Genomic DNA, 18,049 nt, shown 5'->3' with positions numbered 1-18,049 from the left:
ATTTATCAGGACATGTTTCTAGTCCTACATCTGACTGGGAGTAAAAAGAACATAGGGTAATCACTGGAGACCTCTTTTTTGTGTGTTTTCCAGGGTCGATTTAGTCTAACTAAAGAGGAGTTCCTTAAATAGCAGTGGCAGTTTATGAAACCAGGGTAGCAGAACAATCCTTCTCATCCTGTGAAGATGTTAATGACCTTCACCTGCCTCTTTGTATGGTTGTGAAATGAAATACATACTTTATAGCCCCTCTGTTCCTAAAACTACTCGGTAATAATGAGGAGGCCCTCAAAGAAAAGCAGTATCATAAGATGCTTCATTGGATATCTTTGTTCAAGCCTCTCCACAACACTAATTAGAGTGATGTACACACTAAGAGAAGACATTTCTGTGTCAGTTTCATGTGAATTTTAATTAGTGTGTCCCCAGCACATTCTATATCCTACAAACAATGAACTTGGCAATTAATCTCCCCCAATCATTCAGAAATCTTGAACAGTTTTAGACAGGAGGAATCATATCCTGATTTCAGTAAAGTCTCTGAAATGCCAAGCGAGAATATCCTAGTTCTCACCCTGCAAGAGAGATATTTAGAGAGAAAGTTGTCATGAATAATAGAGAATTTTTATTTTCTTAATTACATGAATAGACTTGTGCCTATAAGAGGGCAAAGTAGAAGGAAGAGATCCTTGAATATATAAGCATTAACTGGTCCTCTTTTCATATACAAATTTAGGACAGATATACTCTCAGTTAGTCATAGATATTGAAAGTAATTTTTTCCCTAGGCAAAGATAACTTGTATATCTTTAGAAAGAGTATTTAAAACTCTCTAAAGAAACTGTCAATTCCTAGGTAGTTCTTTTGCATGGTCTAAATTCTGAGTTGATCTAATGGAAAGCCAATATTTATTCTGAGACAAAATCTTATTTCACTTGTCCACCAGTGCATCCATTTATCACAGCGCTGGGAAGATTCAGGTTTTGATATTAAGTGTTGTACATATTTGTTGCAAAAAATGGATAGAAGAAGTTACTATTCTTAGGATTGTTGAATGTAAAGTAACAACTATACTTTTCCCTTGCTGTCATCATTCCTTAGAGAAGAGAAGCTATTACTTCCAAATAGCAACTTTTTATATTTTCAAACCAAAGGCCTTACATAAATTATATAACTTTGTCTTTTTAAAAAGATTCTATCTCTATATAATATGCACATAAATTAAAACCTTCTTTTTTGTGTTTCCTAAGTATAGTCTTTAAGAACCAATTGATTATATGATTGATAATTTATGATAATTTCACAAATTCCTTAAGAAATTGGCTTATATTGTCATTTCAAGACACTGGCACTTGGAAAATTAATGTTTAAATGATTTTATGCCTAACATTTCATTAAACCCCAGGAATAGGCTTAATTAATATTTCATAGATTCTTTCTGCTCCTGATGGTTTGAGTGTCATTCTGACTAAAATCTGAACCTAGTCCATTTTAACTTTTAGATGCCTGAGGCAGAGCTAGATTTTGGAAAAACAGGCAAAGCAAAAAGTGAGGAAAGAGTGGAAGTGAAGAGGTAAGAATAAAAGGAAAAGAGAAACAAAAAGAAAAAGGGAAGAACAGGAGGCAAGAAGAAGTTAAAGGCAGAGAAGTAAAGGAAAGGGAGAAAGAAAAATAAGGGATGTGCAGAATAGAAACGTGGAATGCCATCAAGAGTTGCCTTGAATACCACTCTAAACATTTGTTCGTGATGCACATTTGAATGACAAACTGGAGCCAACTGTAGCTTTCTGTATTGTGAATATTCTAGAGTGGTTTATTTCTGAAGGCAAAGTGCCTACTTGATGTAGTAGTTAAGCACCAAGGCTCAAGAGCCACTTTCAGTATATGAACTTAGGCAAGGCGTCTCACACGTGTTTATCAATTTTATCATCTTTTAAATAGGAATCATATTAGCACCCAAATCATAGAACTCTTGTGAATGCTAAATACCTTAATTCACACCAAGCCACTCATAAAGATGGGTGGCACAGAGACATCACTCGATAACTGTTAGCAATTAGAACTGATGAAAGAAATTTGACATTCCCTCTAATTTAAGCAAAGTGAACATGATGTTAAATGCCCATATTAATTGCTTCATGTAGGCCTGGACTACTAGTTAAAATGCCAGAAAGAGACATTGCATAATCAAAAGTTTTAAGCAAGAGACAATTTACCGAAGGGGATTCTATAGAAAGGAGAGTAATGTTAAGGAGGGATCTGCAAAGGGTGGTGAAGAATTCAAGCCAAAACAGCAAGAAGCTGTTACCATCCTTCCCCTTGGCCTGAAGGGACAAAGCAAAGATACAGTGTTATCAGATCTAGGGAGGAGTTGTAGTTGTGACAGAGGCTGTGTCTAGAGGGTTCATCTAAGAGGAGCTATAGCTATAGCACAGGGTTGCTCAACAGTGGCATTTTTTTGACATTTTAGATCAGATACTTCTTTCTTTGTCCTTTTTTTTATTGGGAGGTGGGGGGTCCTGCACATTGCAGCAAGTTTAGCAGCAACCTTGGCATCTACTCACTACATGCCAGCAGCACTTCAGTCTCTACAACCCAAAATGTCTTCAGACTCCAGACATTGCCAAAAGTTCCCTGGAAAACAAAATTGCTCCAGGTTGACAACTACTGCTGTAACCAGCCACTTCAGGACTATAGCAAGGCCAGAATGAGTGACAAGAAATAAATACTCTGACTTCTTCTACCACCACCATATGCCTCTCATCTACTGAAACTAATCAAAGCCAGATAGCAAGGGAACTCAGTGAAGGAGACTAGTCACAGTGCAAGCCTCCTTGGGCACAAGGCTGGACAGAGGAGGGTGAATAAAGGGTCTGAGGGGGTAAAAGGAGACTACAATACACAGTCCAAAGATGCCTTCATTTAGAGTTACCTGATCCCCTTCTTAGTAGTCATGACCCTTCAGGGTAACATACAAAGACAAAGGAACAACGTGGCTTGTAAAATCTTTTTAAATAGTATTGATTTCATGATCCCCAGTCGGATGCCATAAGAAATAGAGCCTAGATGGATGGAAATGTCTCCAGCATGAATTCCAAGTGGACATTAAAAAAGGCAAATGAAAGGAACAATTCACCTCATGTATAACCCCCTTGCAGCTCCAGCCTAAATACTACGAAGATCAGCGTTTTGTGATGGAAAACGGGAGACTATGTTCAAGAAAGAAGGATTTGAGTCCTCAAGCCCCTGTAGACCCTGCCCTAAACTCAGAGGTATTTTCCCTGGAAGGAGATTGCAGCATCTGTGACAGCCAACATACTGATTCTTGGGGTCTTCCTTTCAGTCCAGAATCAATAAATTAGATAAATACCACTAAAGCCACTACTCTAGTATTAAATTGTAGATCTCACTCATCTTTCTTTCAAGAAATTGTTTCTGGATGTCTGCAGAAGAACTTGCAATACTTTCTCACAAAATGGTTCATCAGCTGTATCACATTTCTTGCATCGCTGTAACAGCATCTTCCTGTCTTCATGCAAAACCTTTCAGGACTATGGCAACAGTGCCTGTGTTAACAGGCTCAGGCTACCGAAACACAATACCACAGACTGGGTGGCTTAAACCACAGAAATTTACTTCTCACTGTTCTGGAGACCAAGATCAAGGTGCCAGCAAAGGTAAACTTCATTCCAAAGTCTTATTCCGAGGCTTGTGGGCAGCAGCCATCTTCTCCCTCTGTGCTCACATGACTTCTTCTTTAGGCATGGAGGCAGAGAAAGGGTGAGAGAAAAAGAACTTGTGATGTCTCATCTTGTAAGGACACTAATCTTTTTGGATTAGAGACCCAAACCTAAGACCTCATTTAGCCTTAATTATTACCTTAGAGGCCCCATCTCCAGACACAGCTGCACACGGGGTGAAGGCTTCAACGTGTGAGTTTTGGACACAACATTCAGTCCATATCAGTGCCCCACAATAAGAACACCACTAGCTAGGTCAAGGGTATAAGGATGCTGCTCTTTTCTAGAATAGAGAAGAAAGGACACCTTAGCAAGGGTATGCCACCTTTAGTGCTTAGTGTGTCACAAAATCTTTCATGAAGCTTTGCATCCCCTTCTGACCTCCCCAATCTGATGACCAGCAGCGATAGACAGGAAGGGGATGCCATCTGTTACTTCTCTTTCGTTCTCCTCAATCTTCCCAGTCTCTGCTTGACCTCCAAGTTCTCCCTCTGCTATCACTCACATCACATAAACTCTCTACCCATCAAGGGCATAGAGCTGGAAAGAGTATTGTCTACATACACTATTAGCTTGTAGAGTTTATGTTAGCTAAACACAAACTTCCTGTTTCACCCAATGAAGTAAACTACAATTTTCAAAAATGCTGTGTGACTTGTGGTTCTCATTAAAGAATCATCCCCTAGTTACTCCAAATCAATGAGGTTTTACTGCAAGTTCAGTTAAAAAGATCATGAGGCCTTTTCATGTTTTCAGTAAGTTAAATACAAATTACCCATCATCCTGCCAAATGGTGCTTTGGGTTGCTATATGGAAACCACATAAAATTAAATCCACCTAAGAATATTGTGAGCCCTTTTTCTATCAAAATCCCAATGCTAGACTCAGTTCCAAGCATCTAGCATTTCCCTGAGCCTAGGTCTAAGTTGATGAAGAAATTGTGAACTTATTTATATTAACTTATAATGTTTTGATTGAGCTTATTTATAACTTATTATAAATAATAAATACTACTTATAATAATAAACCAGAGAACCACAATTAACTTGAAAACATAAAAAATTAGTAAGCTCACTGAACATTCTTAGCAATATTGAATACTCTTCGTAATTATTCAATGAGTCTCTTTGCTAAAAGACTATGATTTATCTGTGTTAAGATACAGTTCAGAAATAAGAACTTGCAAATCAAACTGTGAAGAGCAGCAGGAAATTAGAAATCTAGGCTAAATACCCTGACTATGGTCAGACATCCAAAGGTCAGGATCCAGGAGAAGCACACTAAACTAGAACACAATAGTAGATTATAAGTGACCTGCTCACAGTGACAAGTACAGGATATCTGAATCAGAATAAACAGCTGAGGAAGTTACACGCATTCACTGAAGTAGTGTGGGAAAAGGGGTTCTTAGTAATGAAACCATGGTTTACGAGGTCAGGGTAAAATTTTTGGTAGTAAAAGTAGAAAAGAAATTTTGGGCAGAGAGAAACAAAAAGAATCTTATCGGATTGGTGTAGGGAAGGTATAGATGTCCAGAAAATGTTACATTTTGGGTGATGGCTAAGAAAAATAATGAAGTGCAGCATAGTGAATTTATCCAACTCCTCTGACATACATCAAACAATCCAGCTACTCAATTTAGCTTCATTCAGAAATAGGGACTAATGAAGGCAGTTTGTACAGCTAGTACTCTGTAGGGGTTGGGAAGTATAGGCACGTGAACATGGGGGTGCATGTTGGAGCACGGTTACAAGCGTCATGTAAATAAGCCCTGTGATCTTTGGAATGGGTAGCAGCTGGAGTTTGCGGGTGGGAAGTGGAGGATGAAAGAACAGCTCCTATAAGCTAGTCTCCATAGTCTCACACGTGCAGATCATCTCCTCCTATGATTTACTACCACAAAGGGCTAATTTAATCAATTATGGGTAGATGCTTATTATTTCCGGTGTCAGAGGACACCCTTTTATAGATCCCCCTGTGTATGTGAGCATCAGGTTTCTTTAAAGCAAAGATGAGTTTAATGATCCTTCCCTAAGTTTCTCCTTGTCATTATTGCTTACTTGCTAACACTTTTGGGGTTTAATTCTTTTTCTTCTCTTTTAAATTTATCACTTGATGGAAATAATTGGGAGGTTTGAATATTTTTCAACAGCAAGACTCTTTATTAGCTTTTAAGTAGATAAAAATATCCTTTCTTCCCCATAGTGCAAAGTGGAATGGGCTATTACTACCATCCCAGTAAATTAAATTACTTAAAAAAAAAAATCAAAGGGATAGATTGTGAAAATGTTTACCCAAAGGAGTTCTCCAGCTGACTGAACATTTATGGGCACTTTGCCATCAAGGCAAGGTAAATTCACCTACAAGTAGCTATTTAGAAAACATGTGTATAATGATGGTTGTTAAACTTACCCAACTGAATTATACCTACCTTTAGACAAAAGAGTACAATATATGCGTAACCAAATTGATTATGACTAAAAGAATAGCAGTATAATCACCAAAAAGAATATGAATACAACCAAGTGAAGAAGCTCAAACTGGGGAGACAGAATAATTAGTAGTAATTAATTAAACTTAAGGAAAAGGAAAGTTTAGTCACAGGCTCAAAAACACACATATATGCACCATGTTTGGTGACTTCTGATTGGGAAGTAGTCTGCTCTGTTCTAAGTCAGCCTTCAGGCAGGAGACGGGAATTAGGTAAATTGTACTACACACTCCCCACTGGGCCTACATTTTTTAAAGGAAAGCAACCTAAATTTAACATTAAGAAGTGTTATTAACCTGGATTGCACATGTGAATCACCTCGAATGCTTTTGAAAAATAAATGTGTCCTGGGCCATACCCCAGTAATTCTGATTTAATTGATCTGGGATGGGGACTAGACATAGTATTTTTTAAATCACTACACATGTGTCAAAGTGGCAGCCAGGGCTGAGAAACACAGCATTTAAGGGCAGTTTACGTGGTTGAAGAAATCCCAAATGGCTCCTCTTAGCTTCTGAAATAAAGGCGGTAGGGGTTGATTGTTTTGTTTGGCTTCTGAATCAAGGGCAGTAGGGGTTGATTGTTTTGTTTTGCAGCAGCAGCTGAAAAAGCAGCTGTAGCCATGACCTGTCCTTCCACTTCCTGGGGTTTTGGTCAGTCTCTACTGCTCATTATAAGGTAGGGACGGTTCCTTTGCAAGAAGCTACGGCAATGTTGGGCTGAGAGGTGAGGATAATTGCTGAAGAACAAGGGTATGAAATCCATTGTCTACAAGGTCAAGTTGTGGATGAGGTGGATAGACTAAAATTTGAAAAAGAGTAGCTTTTTGAAATAGATCACCTAGGAAATGGGCTGCTTATAGCACGTATGCTGCCAGGGGCCAGAGCAGCAGTAACAGAGGTGCTGTCTACAAATGGAGGCTCCATTGGCACCAGGATTTCTCTTGGTGCTTTGGGTGACATTTAAGCTGAGACTCAAGATCAGCATGAGCCTGCTACAGAGAACTAGAAGAAGGATAGCCCAGTGGGGGAGAATGGTGAATACAAAGGCCCAGGTATAGGAAAAGGATTAGTGAGATTGAGAAATAAAAAGGCTTATTTTTAACTTCTAACACACACACACACACACACACACACACACACACACACACACACACACGGTGGGAAAAGAAAAAATAACTGTTTATGATTAGATGACCTGTGAACGAAACTTATTTTAAAAAATCACCAAAGTTCTACTGGGCCTTGTGTTATAAGCCATCGTACACCCAAGGGCAGGTTCACTGGCTTGAGTGTCCTAAAAGATCTTCTCTAAAAGGTCAACAGGCTTTTATCCTGCCAGAGTTATGTTTGAGCTAAATAACATGAATGGTGACTTCAGCACTCTCATATGAAGGTTCAAGTCTGACTTCCAAGAACCAAGATTATGTGAATCCAACTCTGTCTGGGATCCACTGACAGCTATTCTAGAGAAGACCTGGGTCTTCACACTGCAATCTGCAATGCCCTCTGACTGGGAGTGCTTTTCTCCCTCTGTTTTACTGATTTGGATTTTGCAGGCTGAACCACAGGGAAGTAGAATCAGGCTTGTCTTATTCTGTCAGTTCTTAATAAGCTCCTTGAGTCAAGTGCCCTGATTTCATTCTTCTTTATATACCCAGCACCTAGCACAATGCCTAGCTCATAGAAAACTGGCCCACAAGCTAAATGGTTTTTCCTTGTTTTAGTGGTTTAAAAAAAAAAGGCAGATTAATATTTTGTATCATATGGACATCATGTGAAATTCAAAGTTTGGCATCCATAAAAAGTTTTATTGAAACGGAGTCATGTTCACTCATGTACATTTTGGCAAAGACTACTCTCACCCGATAAAGGCAGAGTTGGGTAGTGTTTGCAGAGTTCAGTAGTTACAATAAAGACTGTATGGGTTGCAAGCCTAAAATATTTACTACTGGCCATTTACAGAAAAAGTTTGGCAACCTCCGTGATAAATATTTGCCATGTGAATGAATGAATACATAAATGAATGAACTATGATGGCATATTCACTTTTACATAATTACTCCTTAATAGTATAAACTCCATGGCAGAGATCCAGGCATTAACCTAGACCTTTACACATTTTATTTAAAGTATGAGACCAATATTATTTATGCATCCCTCTGTCATGCTATTCTAAACTATATTCAATCAGAATAAAATTTTAATTTCATTTTCTAAATGGACTTTTCCTCTTTTTGTAATTGAACCATATATCTCAATGCTTCTTTTCATTGAGACTAGCCAGTCTCCCAAGAATTTCAGTTTAAAATATTAGATTTGTGGTAGTCATTTCATTCTATCAAGCATGTGTACGTCCTTCTGGGGTTTTCTTTCTTCTGTGTCTGTCAGTTGGTTCTAAACTTTTACCTGGGATATGCAATTCTGTTCTACAAAGTTACATGACTGGAAGAAACTCAGTCACCTCTCTTATATGTGAATTTCATTTCTATCATTGTTAAATAATTTCTAGGTTTTACTGAATACCTACTTGCACTGTCAGACTGAATGCGTTGGGAGGGTCTCAAAGCGAATATATCTTCAAAAAGTGAACAGAACAGTTACATTCTGATTTGGCAGGATGCATGTTTTTACATAAAACAAGCTAAGGGCACTATGAACTGTTTAGCACTAATCCAAACAGAATACTGCACAAACTCATATGGAAACTTGAATTGGCTACTCTGAACATTGGAACAAACGGAAGTGAACTCGAATGGAAATCTCTCTAACATCGTTGATTATACTTGCCTAGCACTGGCATTCCTGCTTCAATTTCCTTTTTCCAAATTGCTGAGAATGGACTAAAACAAACATACCTTAAAGGGAATCTGCTATATGGGTTGATGTTTCTGTTTGTTTACTTTGGTATGATTTTAATTTTCCAGGAGGAACATCGGGCCTAAATAATAATCACTGCCTTCTGTTTTAGGAAAAACTTGTCTTCTGTGTATCATTGTATATCATGGAAATTTCCACAATTTTTTTCATAGAGGAGAAAGTTCTGTGATTTGAAATTTTATCATCTACTTTTTAAGTACTTTGGAAGCAAATTTATGTAGATTCCCTTAAATAGAATGTTTGCTTACAATGTACTATTGGAGAGACCTTACTCTAATTCAGAGGCCAGAGCTATAGATGGAAAGCCTTTAGAAATTAATACCAGCTAATTAATCCAGCTCATTAGTCCAAAACCTCACTGAATGCTGAGAGTGCTGCTAATGTAATAAGCTTCCCAGTTAATGGAGTCAAAGCTAACTTCAAAGAACAGCTAGTACCTCATTCATTAACTTAATCAACTCTCTCGACACCTCATAGACAAGGTATCCTAGTAGGAGCAATAAAGATACAAGTGGATGTTCTGTTCTGTTATCCCCTGGCTGACTTAAAAGTTAAAATTTGACAACCATGAGTGCACAAATAGCACACATTCCCACCTTTAAATAAGAACAGAACAAGAAAAACAAATGCTACAGAGTAACTTTTGTCAGAATGTAAGTTTAAAATGGTCTAAATAGTTACAGTCAATATAAAAAGCCAACATCCAGTGTGTTTACTATTGTGCATTTTACATGCTCTAGCTACTATACACATTTTACCCCATTTAAAAAAATGAAATTGGGACATCAGTTTGCGCCATTATCTTTTTGTTTTTCTTTGAAGGATTTCTGAAACAAAGGTCAACAAATTTAATGAATTATTTAACAAATTTAATAGATTACTTTTTCACATTTATTACTTATTCTGTCTTCAAAACAAAATGAGCAAATGTTAAGATCATTATTGTTCTTTCATTCAACAAATACATGAATACCTATTATGTATCCAATCAATGTTTTAGATGAGGAAATTCGATAAGAATACATTTAAAATTGTTTCTATGTTCATTCATTTTTAGTAAATCTTGCCATTTTTCTAATCTCTTGCATTTATGGTCTTCTTTTAAATTCCTGAATCTTTTTTATTTCTAAAGATTTTTCTCTGTTATAGCTACTCTTTAGAGAGGGAGGTCCTTGTGTGTAGCAACTATTAGGATGTCAGAGATTGGATGGGCCTCTTTTTAATGAAAAGTTTTGTTTGACTAACGAATCAGTTGACTGTAGGGTTGGTGGATAAAGAAGGAATAGCTATTGGTGAGGGCAGATGAACCACAAGAAATAAAATGGTAGGCAGAGAGATTTTGTTTCAGGAAGTTACTTGAAGAATTATCTTCTTTAAATAAAAGGCTAATTTTCTGGTTCAGTCATGCCCTGGCTTTCCTTAGCATTCTACAATGTGAAGCCTGAGAGTAGAATTAAGCTCCTTCTCTTCCTGTGCCTCTAATACTCTTTCTGATTTTACTCATGGTCAGGGAACTCCTCAAATCCCTGCCTTCTTCTCCTTCATCCATCCTGGACATTCTGAGCTGGTGAGAGATTCATAGTTCTGCAAAGAATTTTTCTCCAGCCCAAATCAGCTGTTCCTACAGCTACATTGAATTACATGCTAGTAAATTTTTTTAAATCCATTCTCCTATCTTGCAGAGGTTTCTTAGAGTTTTTGTTTGGTGATGGCAAAACAAACAAACACACACACAAAAAGCTAAAAATACACTTTAATTAAACTTTGTTCATTTGAATGGTAAATTGGAGAGTTATTATTAGTCAAACATCAAGGCTCAAATTTTCATCTTACTACAGAAAAATTTATTAACTTTTGAGCAAAAGGTACTTTTTCAAAATGGTGTTTTAAAATAAGCTAACAAATACTTTATACATAATGCTATGTTACATTGAAAGTTTTACTTTTTAATTAATAGAAACTAATGCTTAGATCACTGATGTTTTCTAATTAAGCAGTAGCCAGCATTAAAAAAAAAGAATAAGAATGTTTCATTGTAATATAGGATTAAATAATCAATTTGTGACTGACAAATTGATTTAGATTCATTACTTATCTAGTGTCATTTTAAAAATGTCATCAATGTCTTCAGATATTCAAAACCCAACAAAGCAAAATTCATAAAATGTAATTGTTAATTTAATTCCTTCAGCTGAGAAGTGAGGCAAGAAAAGTGTTTGTCAGAATTGTCAATTTTATAGTTCAGTCTAATGTCTCATGCTTTTTGGAGTGAAGTGAGGTGGCATAAAATTATTTAATAAAAATCGTGACATAATGATATTTTGTAGGGCCGCCTATTATATTCTACCTGTAAAGAATACCTGTGGCCTTTGTTTGTTTTTGTGGGTTTTTTTTATTTGTTTGTTTGTTTGCTTTGTTTTCTGGTCAACGAGATAATCGACCATTGGTTATCTGGGAGCTGTCTTATCCTTAACAAAACTCCATCCTCATGACCAGAGCTGATAGATTGATTCAACTTAGTCTGTATCAGCCTCTGAACACTATAAGTATAATAAAATTGTTCAGGGATAGACAAGTAAGATGAAATAATCAAGATCTTTTCATTCTTTTCATACTTTTTTTCACCTGGGACCACATAAGACAGTCTCTATTTGGTAGTAGAAGCTACTATATTGGTTTTACTATATAACAAACCACACCAAAACTTATTGACTTAAGACAGTGACTTTTGTTTGAGTCTGTGGAGATTGGCAATATGATGTGGGCTTAGCTCAGCAAATCTGCTCATCCAGGGCCTGCTGGGATTTTATACCCAGGCTCATGTGGTTGTGATGAGCTCGCATGGGTACCAGGGCAGGCTAGGTGGTCTGAAATGCCTTAGTCACTCTACACTGCCTTCATCCTCTGGCTGAATAGCCTGGTCTTGTGCACAGAGTGGTGCTAGGGTCCTGGAACTCACACAGTGTTGTCACTGTGTTTTGTTGGCCAAGAGAAGTCACAAGTCCAGCTTGTATTCAAGGCAAGGGGAAGTAAACTCTGTCTATTGATGAGAGGAGCTAAAAAGAATTGTGGTCATGATGCAATCTACCAGGGTTGGAATATTTAAAACTTGGGAGCTGTCACAGTCATGTGTTCAATCAGCTGTAACAAACTTTTTGGCAGTCAGGATATGAACATAAGGTGCTGAGATTATCAGGCATGTTTGATTGAGAGAACCCTGATAAACTTTGTTTTCTTAGGTTCAGTTGTTCCTAAGATTCAGTGCTGTCTTGGCTCATCCGTCAGTTTACCTGTTAAATTCCATCTTGTATTCTATGAGCCAATCAACTTTCTCTTTTATCCAACTAAGTTAAATGAGTTGAGGTTGTCAGCTTTAATCAAAATTCCTGAAAAAAAACACTACCTAAACTTGCTTGCATATACTTATCCCTGTCTATTCTTGTCACATACTTAATACAACGAGTAGAATAAAGGCTAAGTTATATATTCATTTAGCTATTGTCCTTCATTTTTATATTAATTTTACTCATAATAAGTGAAGTGTCCATCTTCATTAAGCAATTCAACTGTATTGAATTCTTCATCTGGATTTATATGATGGTACTTTTTAAATGGTCTCAATAGTTAGACATTGCCCTTTAATTCTAGAAATTAGAGACCAAATGTCATTTAGGAAATTGAAAATCAACTTTTTATGACTTCAGTTGAAAGAACTCAGACTGAAATGTGAACAATGTTCATGAAAAGTTAATAAATAAGACTAATGATAGTTCATGGTAATTTTAGAATGATCAGACTCTTAAGCTACTTACAACTAATGTTAATACCTTTGAGAAAAGAGGGTAACAATATTGGAATTTTACGCTCATAACAAAACTGAACTTCAAAAGCTTTTCATGATCACATATATCAAGAGTCCATTTCAAATTGCTCTCACATTTACTATACAGACACATTCATTTCTCATTTTAAATGTAAGTATTATGGATGTAAAATTAGGAGATCTGAATCAATTTGCAGATTTCAAAGCTCTACATATCCCTCTATAATTTCACCCTTCCTTCCAAGATTTAAAAACACTCCTTTTCCCTGACTTCTCTCTAAATAACTAACACTAGATGAGCCCCTGTAATTGAGAGGAGTGTGTTGTTTTTCACTCCCTCCAGCCCACTGGAAGAAAAACATTCTAAGAAAAGGGTAAATGATGTTTTTAGGAAACCAGAAAATACACTAAGGTTTCTAAACTTCTTAGTGCACAAAGTAGGACAGAAAGCCTTGGCTAATGAGCCTGTCTGTGATCCCTCATGTGCTTGTGTCTCTTTGAATTAAAAACTGTAAAGACAGGGCATGTTTTTCCAGAAAGACAGTTTCAGTGTTGATTAAAACTAGAAGAGGAATATGTCTTTTTGGTGTTTTCCTTCTTTCTTGAGAATCAAGGAGTACTTTCAGGATGATCTGAAATTTATGGAGGTAAATGAGGTATCACTATTATACCCTTTTTCAGAGGAGTCACAGGAAACTCAAGAAAATTAAAGTGACTTATAATTGGTCATAATAACGATTCCTCCCCTTTGTACCCTATCTTAGGTTTAGTTTTAAAAGATGCCTCTACAAAAGAAAAGTTTAAATGTGATTTATGTTGAAGTGCTTATATAAGTCGGAAATGGCGAAATTTCGGCATAGTACATTTCCCCCAATGTTCCCTTTTATTCCATGTACCACACCTATTATCTGTAAATACAGTGCAGCTTCCAATGCCGTCAATGAACAGTCAAGCATGCTAACAAGGACATCCTTAAATAGTGTTGTTTTGCTGTGCTACAGAGTGGAGTCCATCAGAGAGCTGACGGAACAGGGGGACTGTTTTGAAGGCTCTAAGAACACATTTACAAAAATACCAAATCCACATTAGGCGAAACTTAAGGATACTTTGTTTTGACTACTGAAAAGGAAACAATGATACACACAGGGACCCAGGTGGTTAATGTACTGTACATTATTACTATAAAGCACAAGACCTCAGTCTCTTAGCTCCTCAGAAACCACAAATTCAGTTGATTACATAGTGCCCTACAGAATAGACTTTAAGAGTAAATGAGCAAACATCTCAGATATGCTCTCAAAGCTTGCCAATTCACTTGGCTTTTGAATTCTTGCCATTGGTCTGTTGTGCAGGAGGGAACTTTATAATGATTTCTACCCTGCAAGAGATTCTAAGCCTGTCTCAAACACAAACAGAGAAAATGGCATGAACCCCTGTTTATTGCCATAAAAATAAATAAATAAACTATTTCAACTGTAATAGCAAAACAAATTTTTTTGAGTTCAGAAATGATGGAATCTATAAACCTAAAGCTCTGCAGTTAATGCAGGTCCCTTGACATTTAAGTCAACTTAATTTGAAGACAAATACCATGATTTCTCAGCTGTGAAAGTGTTCTCTCCCATTATAATCTAAGGGTTTTAAGTAAACATTGAAAATGCAACAATGTTCAAATGAGTTGATGGTTTTCATCTGCAGATTGACCTGGTTGGACAGAAGCATCCATAGGGCCCTGACTCTCTCTCACATTCACTGCTCACACATTTGTGGATTCAAGCATCTGCTCATTGCAGTGACTGAAGAAAGACTATTCACAGTGCTACAAGACAGTGGACAGGACTACAACCCATGTTTAATGTTGATTTTGATGTCTTTTAGTAATCTGGCTAATTTGGAGAAAATGAGTCATTTCTTTAAACAAAAGTGTGGAACCAATGTTCTATACCAGTGAATGCTGCTGTCATTTGGAAATAATCTAGTGAATTTTTTATGTTGTTTTCAAGTTATGCTACTTCACCCATTAATAACCAGAAGTTAAGAATGGACTATATTGCTCTTAGGAATGTCTTTTTTGGAACATTCTCCCTGTTGAAATGTCAGAACAAAGTGTCTTCTTCCATTTCTATGCTTTGTCAGAGTTTTGGTGACCCATGACACCAATCACACATATCTCTACCTATCTGACACTCTGCAAAATCCTATGAGATTTCCTAAAATAGCACTTGCTGACAGACATTTTATGTCTAGACCTGTACTGATTTACAGAGAAAGGTATCAATGAATAAGAAATAATAATTACAATAAAAGACAAAAACAAAACTATAGATTTAGGGTGAGGTAGATTAGACCTAACTTTATATGTAGTATCTAGTAATTTGGCTATGCCACTTTAAAATCTTTTCCTCTCTCTGTGTCAGCACAGAAATTGATGTGTGGTATCTAAAACATCTCTATATCAATCACAATTTTGACCTAGTGTGTATTTTTTTCAAATCTCCTTTTTTGATAATAGAATTGTACATTCAAGATTATATCAATAATGTGTTTGATGAGAAATTCTATTCATTACTATTTCTTAAAACACTTGCTGAAAATAGTGTTTATCTTCTCTTAGAAGTTAAAAAAAAGCAATATATATTGATTTAATTCTTTAACTCATTTTGCAAAATAATTAATTAAATTTATATAAGTTAAGAGAAGAGGGAACAGTAAAAACAGGGTGGGAATTTATCCAGGCTATTGCCAATCACTGTAAAATAAACTGTAATCTTCATATTTGTTTTGATCAAGCATTTTTCAAAAACATCTTTCACTGTGAATCCTAGTTTAAAAAAAATCACGATGCAACCCACTATATACATTTATATGCATGCACATAAATTTGAAACAAAACTCTTATGAAGCAACTTACCCTTACCCTATACGCTCACATTTTCTATTCTAGTTAATTTAATTTTTAAAATGCTTATCTGTATTCACTAAATTCATTTCATAACCTACTAATGAGTTGCAATCTTTCATAGAAAACATTGCTTTAATCTAACTCTTAAAAAATGTGAGGAGGTGACTTTCATCTTAATAAGCACAGAGGTATTAAAAACATAATTCTCATACAAATAGTGAATTTGTGTCAACATTGTATTCATCTCATTAATGAGGATAAGAAAACATGAAGCTAGTTTGAAAATCATCTGAGAGACTTACATAGTATGTGGAGGAATAACTTCTGAAAATAAGTTTGCTAAATGAGATTTAAGACTGGTTAACTCCCTACAGAACAGTTAAGCCATAAGACCTCTCTGGTGGTTAACTTCTCTACCAAATTATAAAATCAAAACAACTTAATTTCTGCATTTTAACTTACAGATACAGTCAGACATAGTCTAGTCAGGGGACAGACAACATATCAGTTATTGTAACAAAGAGTTTTTTAAAATAATTACTAACTAAATATAGATTAATTTATTAACTAAATTAACGCAAAGCTAAAATACTGCCCATGGTATCACACAGAAAGCAACTTCAGGGAGTAGCTGCCATCCCTATTATGTGTAGGGCTGAGGGAAAAAAGGGAAGTGTTGGAAACATGAAAACTTAAAAGCCTGGAGGAGAGTCTTTGTGAAGATTAACCTCCAACTTCTCTGGTACTAGTGTTGGTGTCTCTTCTCTGTGGGGGAGATCAAATGTTGGATATACTGAAAATGTTGGAAAGACTACAAATGGATAGCACCTGCTGTTATGGGAATGAACTGATACAGCCAGAGTGAAGAAATGATGTTGGGGTAAATCCCTGGTAGAGGGAAGAAACAGAAAGGAAGCCCTCAATGAGAACAATTATTAGAAATAATGCAAGGGAAATTGTGATTATTTTTAAAATTTTTAAATAAAAGTCATATATGCCCATAATAAAGATTTCAACTGTATACAGACATCAAATGAAAAGTCATATATATACATACATATGTATGTTTATACTTTTATTTACACAAAATGGATCATACTATCTTTTGTACCTTAATTTTTCCTACTTAGTATCACATCTTGCTATATTACAACAGGCTGATCCCCTCCCCCAATCTTTGTAATGTCTGCATTCAAATGCACAGACATACATAATACATATTAAAATTTCCTGGGCATTTAGATTGTTGCCAACTTTCTGTTTTGACAATAGCTAGCTACCTAGATAGATGGTAACACGTTGAAAAATCACCGCATATGATTTTACATACAAAGTATCTAGATACATAATATGCTGGACTAAACAATATTTACGTTCAACAGTAATCCCTGGTTTGTTTAATTAATGGTAGTTCAGTAGCTGATAACTTGAAACAGCATGTAAGAGAACAAAAATGCCATCTGATGAGTGTTGTCTTATCTTTCCCAAGCATTCTAATAATCGACCCATCTTTCTCTTTCTCCTATCCAGATGCCACACCACGTGAAGCCCTTGCCCTACTACAGCTATGACCAGCCCGTGATTGGGTACTGCCAGGCGCACCAGCCGCTCCACCTCAACAAGAGCTACGACCTAGTGTCTCCTGAGCAGGATGAAAGCCCCAGCCTAGAGCTCGGGCGCGACCACGGCTTCATCGCCACCATCGCCAGGTCTGCAGCACCGGCCATATACCTTGAGAGAATAACAAACTAATGCTGAAGCCAGCTCCTCATTAGGGACCTTGACGGGGGTGGGAGGGCCTTCATCTTAAAGAGAATGGGTGTCCAAAATCGTGCAATCCAGCAAGCTCATCGTTCCTGTTAAAACATGTATGGCATAGAGAAAAGAACAAAACGAAACAAAACTGCGTAAAGAGGGCAGCGGATGCACCTGCAGCATAGCTGGGAGGACTACAGAACTTTCTTTGCTTTAAAATATAAAACAAACAAAAATGCTCCCGGATGTAAATAGTAAGAGTGTCAAGTTCTTATAAAAATAGATTTCACCCTAGCTACAATATAGGTTTGTTTGTATATTTGATTTTTCTACAGTGCATGGTTCCTGGGCTGGAGAACCACAGGGGGCAAATACACAAGGGTGGGTGGGGAGTCGGGGAAACAATACAGTTTTCCTTGTTAGGTGTGTGTAATTCTCACAGACTTTATTTCAATTGCT

At 36.6% G+C, this 18,049-nt stretch overlaps 1 protein-coding gene across 1 annotated transcript in view; it reads left to right on the top strand.

Annotated features, from left to right (window-relative positions):
- Window positions 1–17,714, top strand: part of LRRTM4 (leucine rich repeat transmembrane neuronal 4) — a 685,545-nt gene extending 667,831 nt beyond the window's left edge. Inside the window, exon 3 of the mRNA XM_045548887.1 lies at window positions 17,366–17,714. Coding sequence (XP_045404843.1) covers window positions 17,366–17,587 — 222 coding nt within the window. The 3' untranslated portion in view covers window positions 17,588–17,714. The remainder of the gene's footprint in view (window positions 1–17,365) is intronic.
- Window positions 17,715–18,049: the final 335 nt, after the last annotated feature.

This window comes from Lemur catta, chromosome 4 (assembly GCF_020740605.2).
Source record: "Lemur catta isolate mLemCat1 chromosome 4, mLemCat1.pri, whole genome shotgun sequence".
NCBI classification, from domain to species: Eukaryota; Metazoa; Chordata; class Mammalia; order Primates; family Lemuridae; genus Lemur; species Lemur catta.
This window is presented reverse-complemented; position numbering and strand designations above follow the sequence as displayed.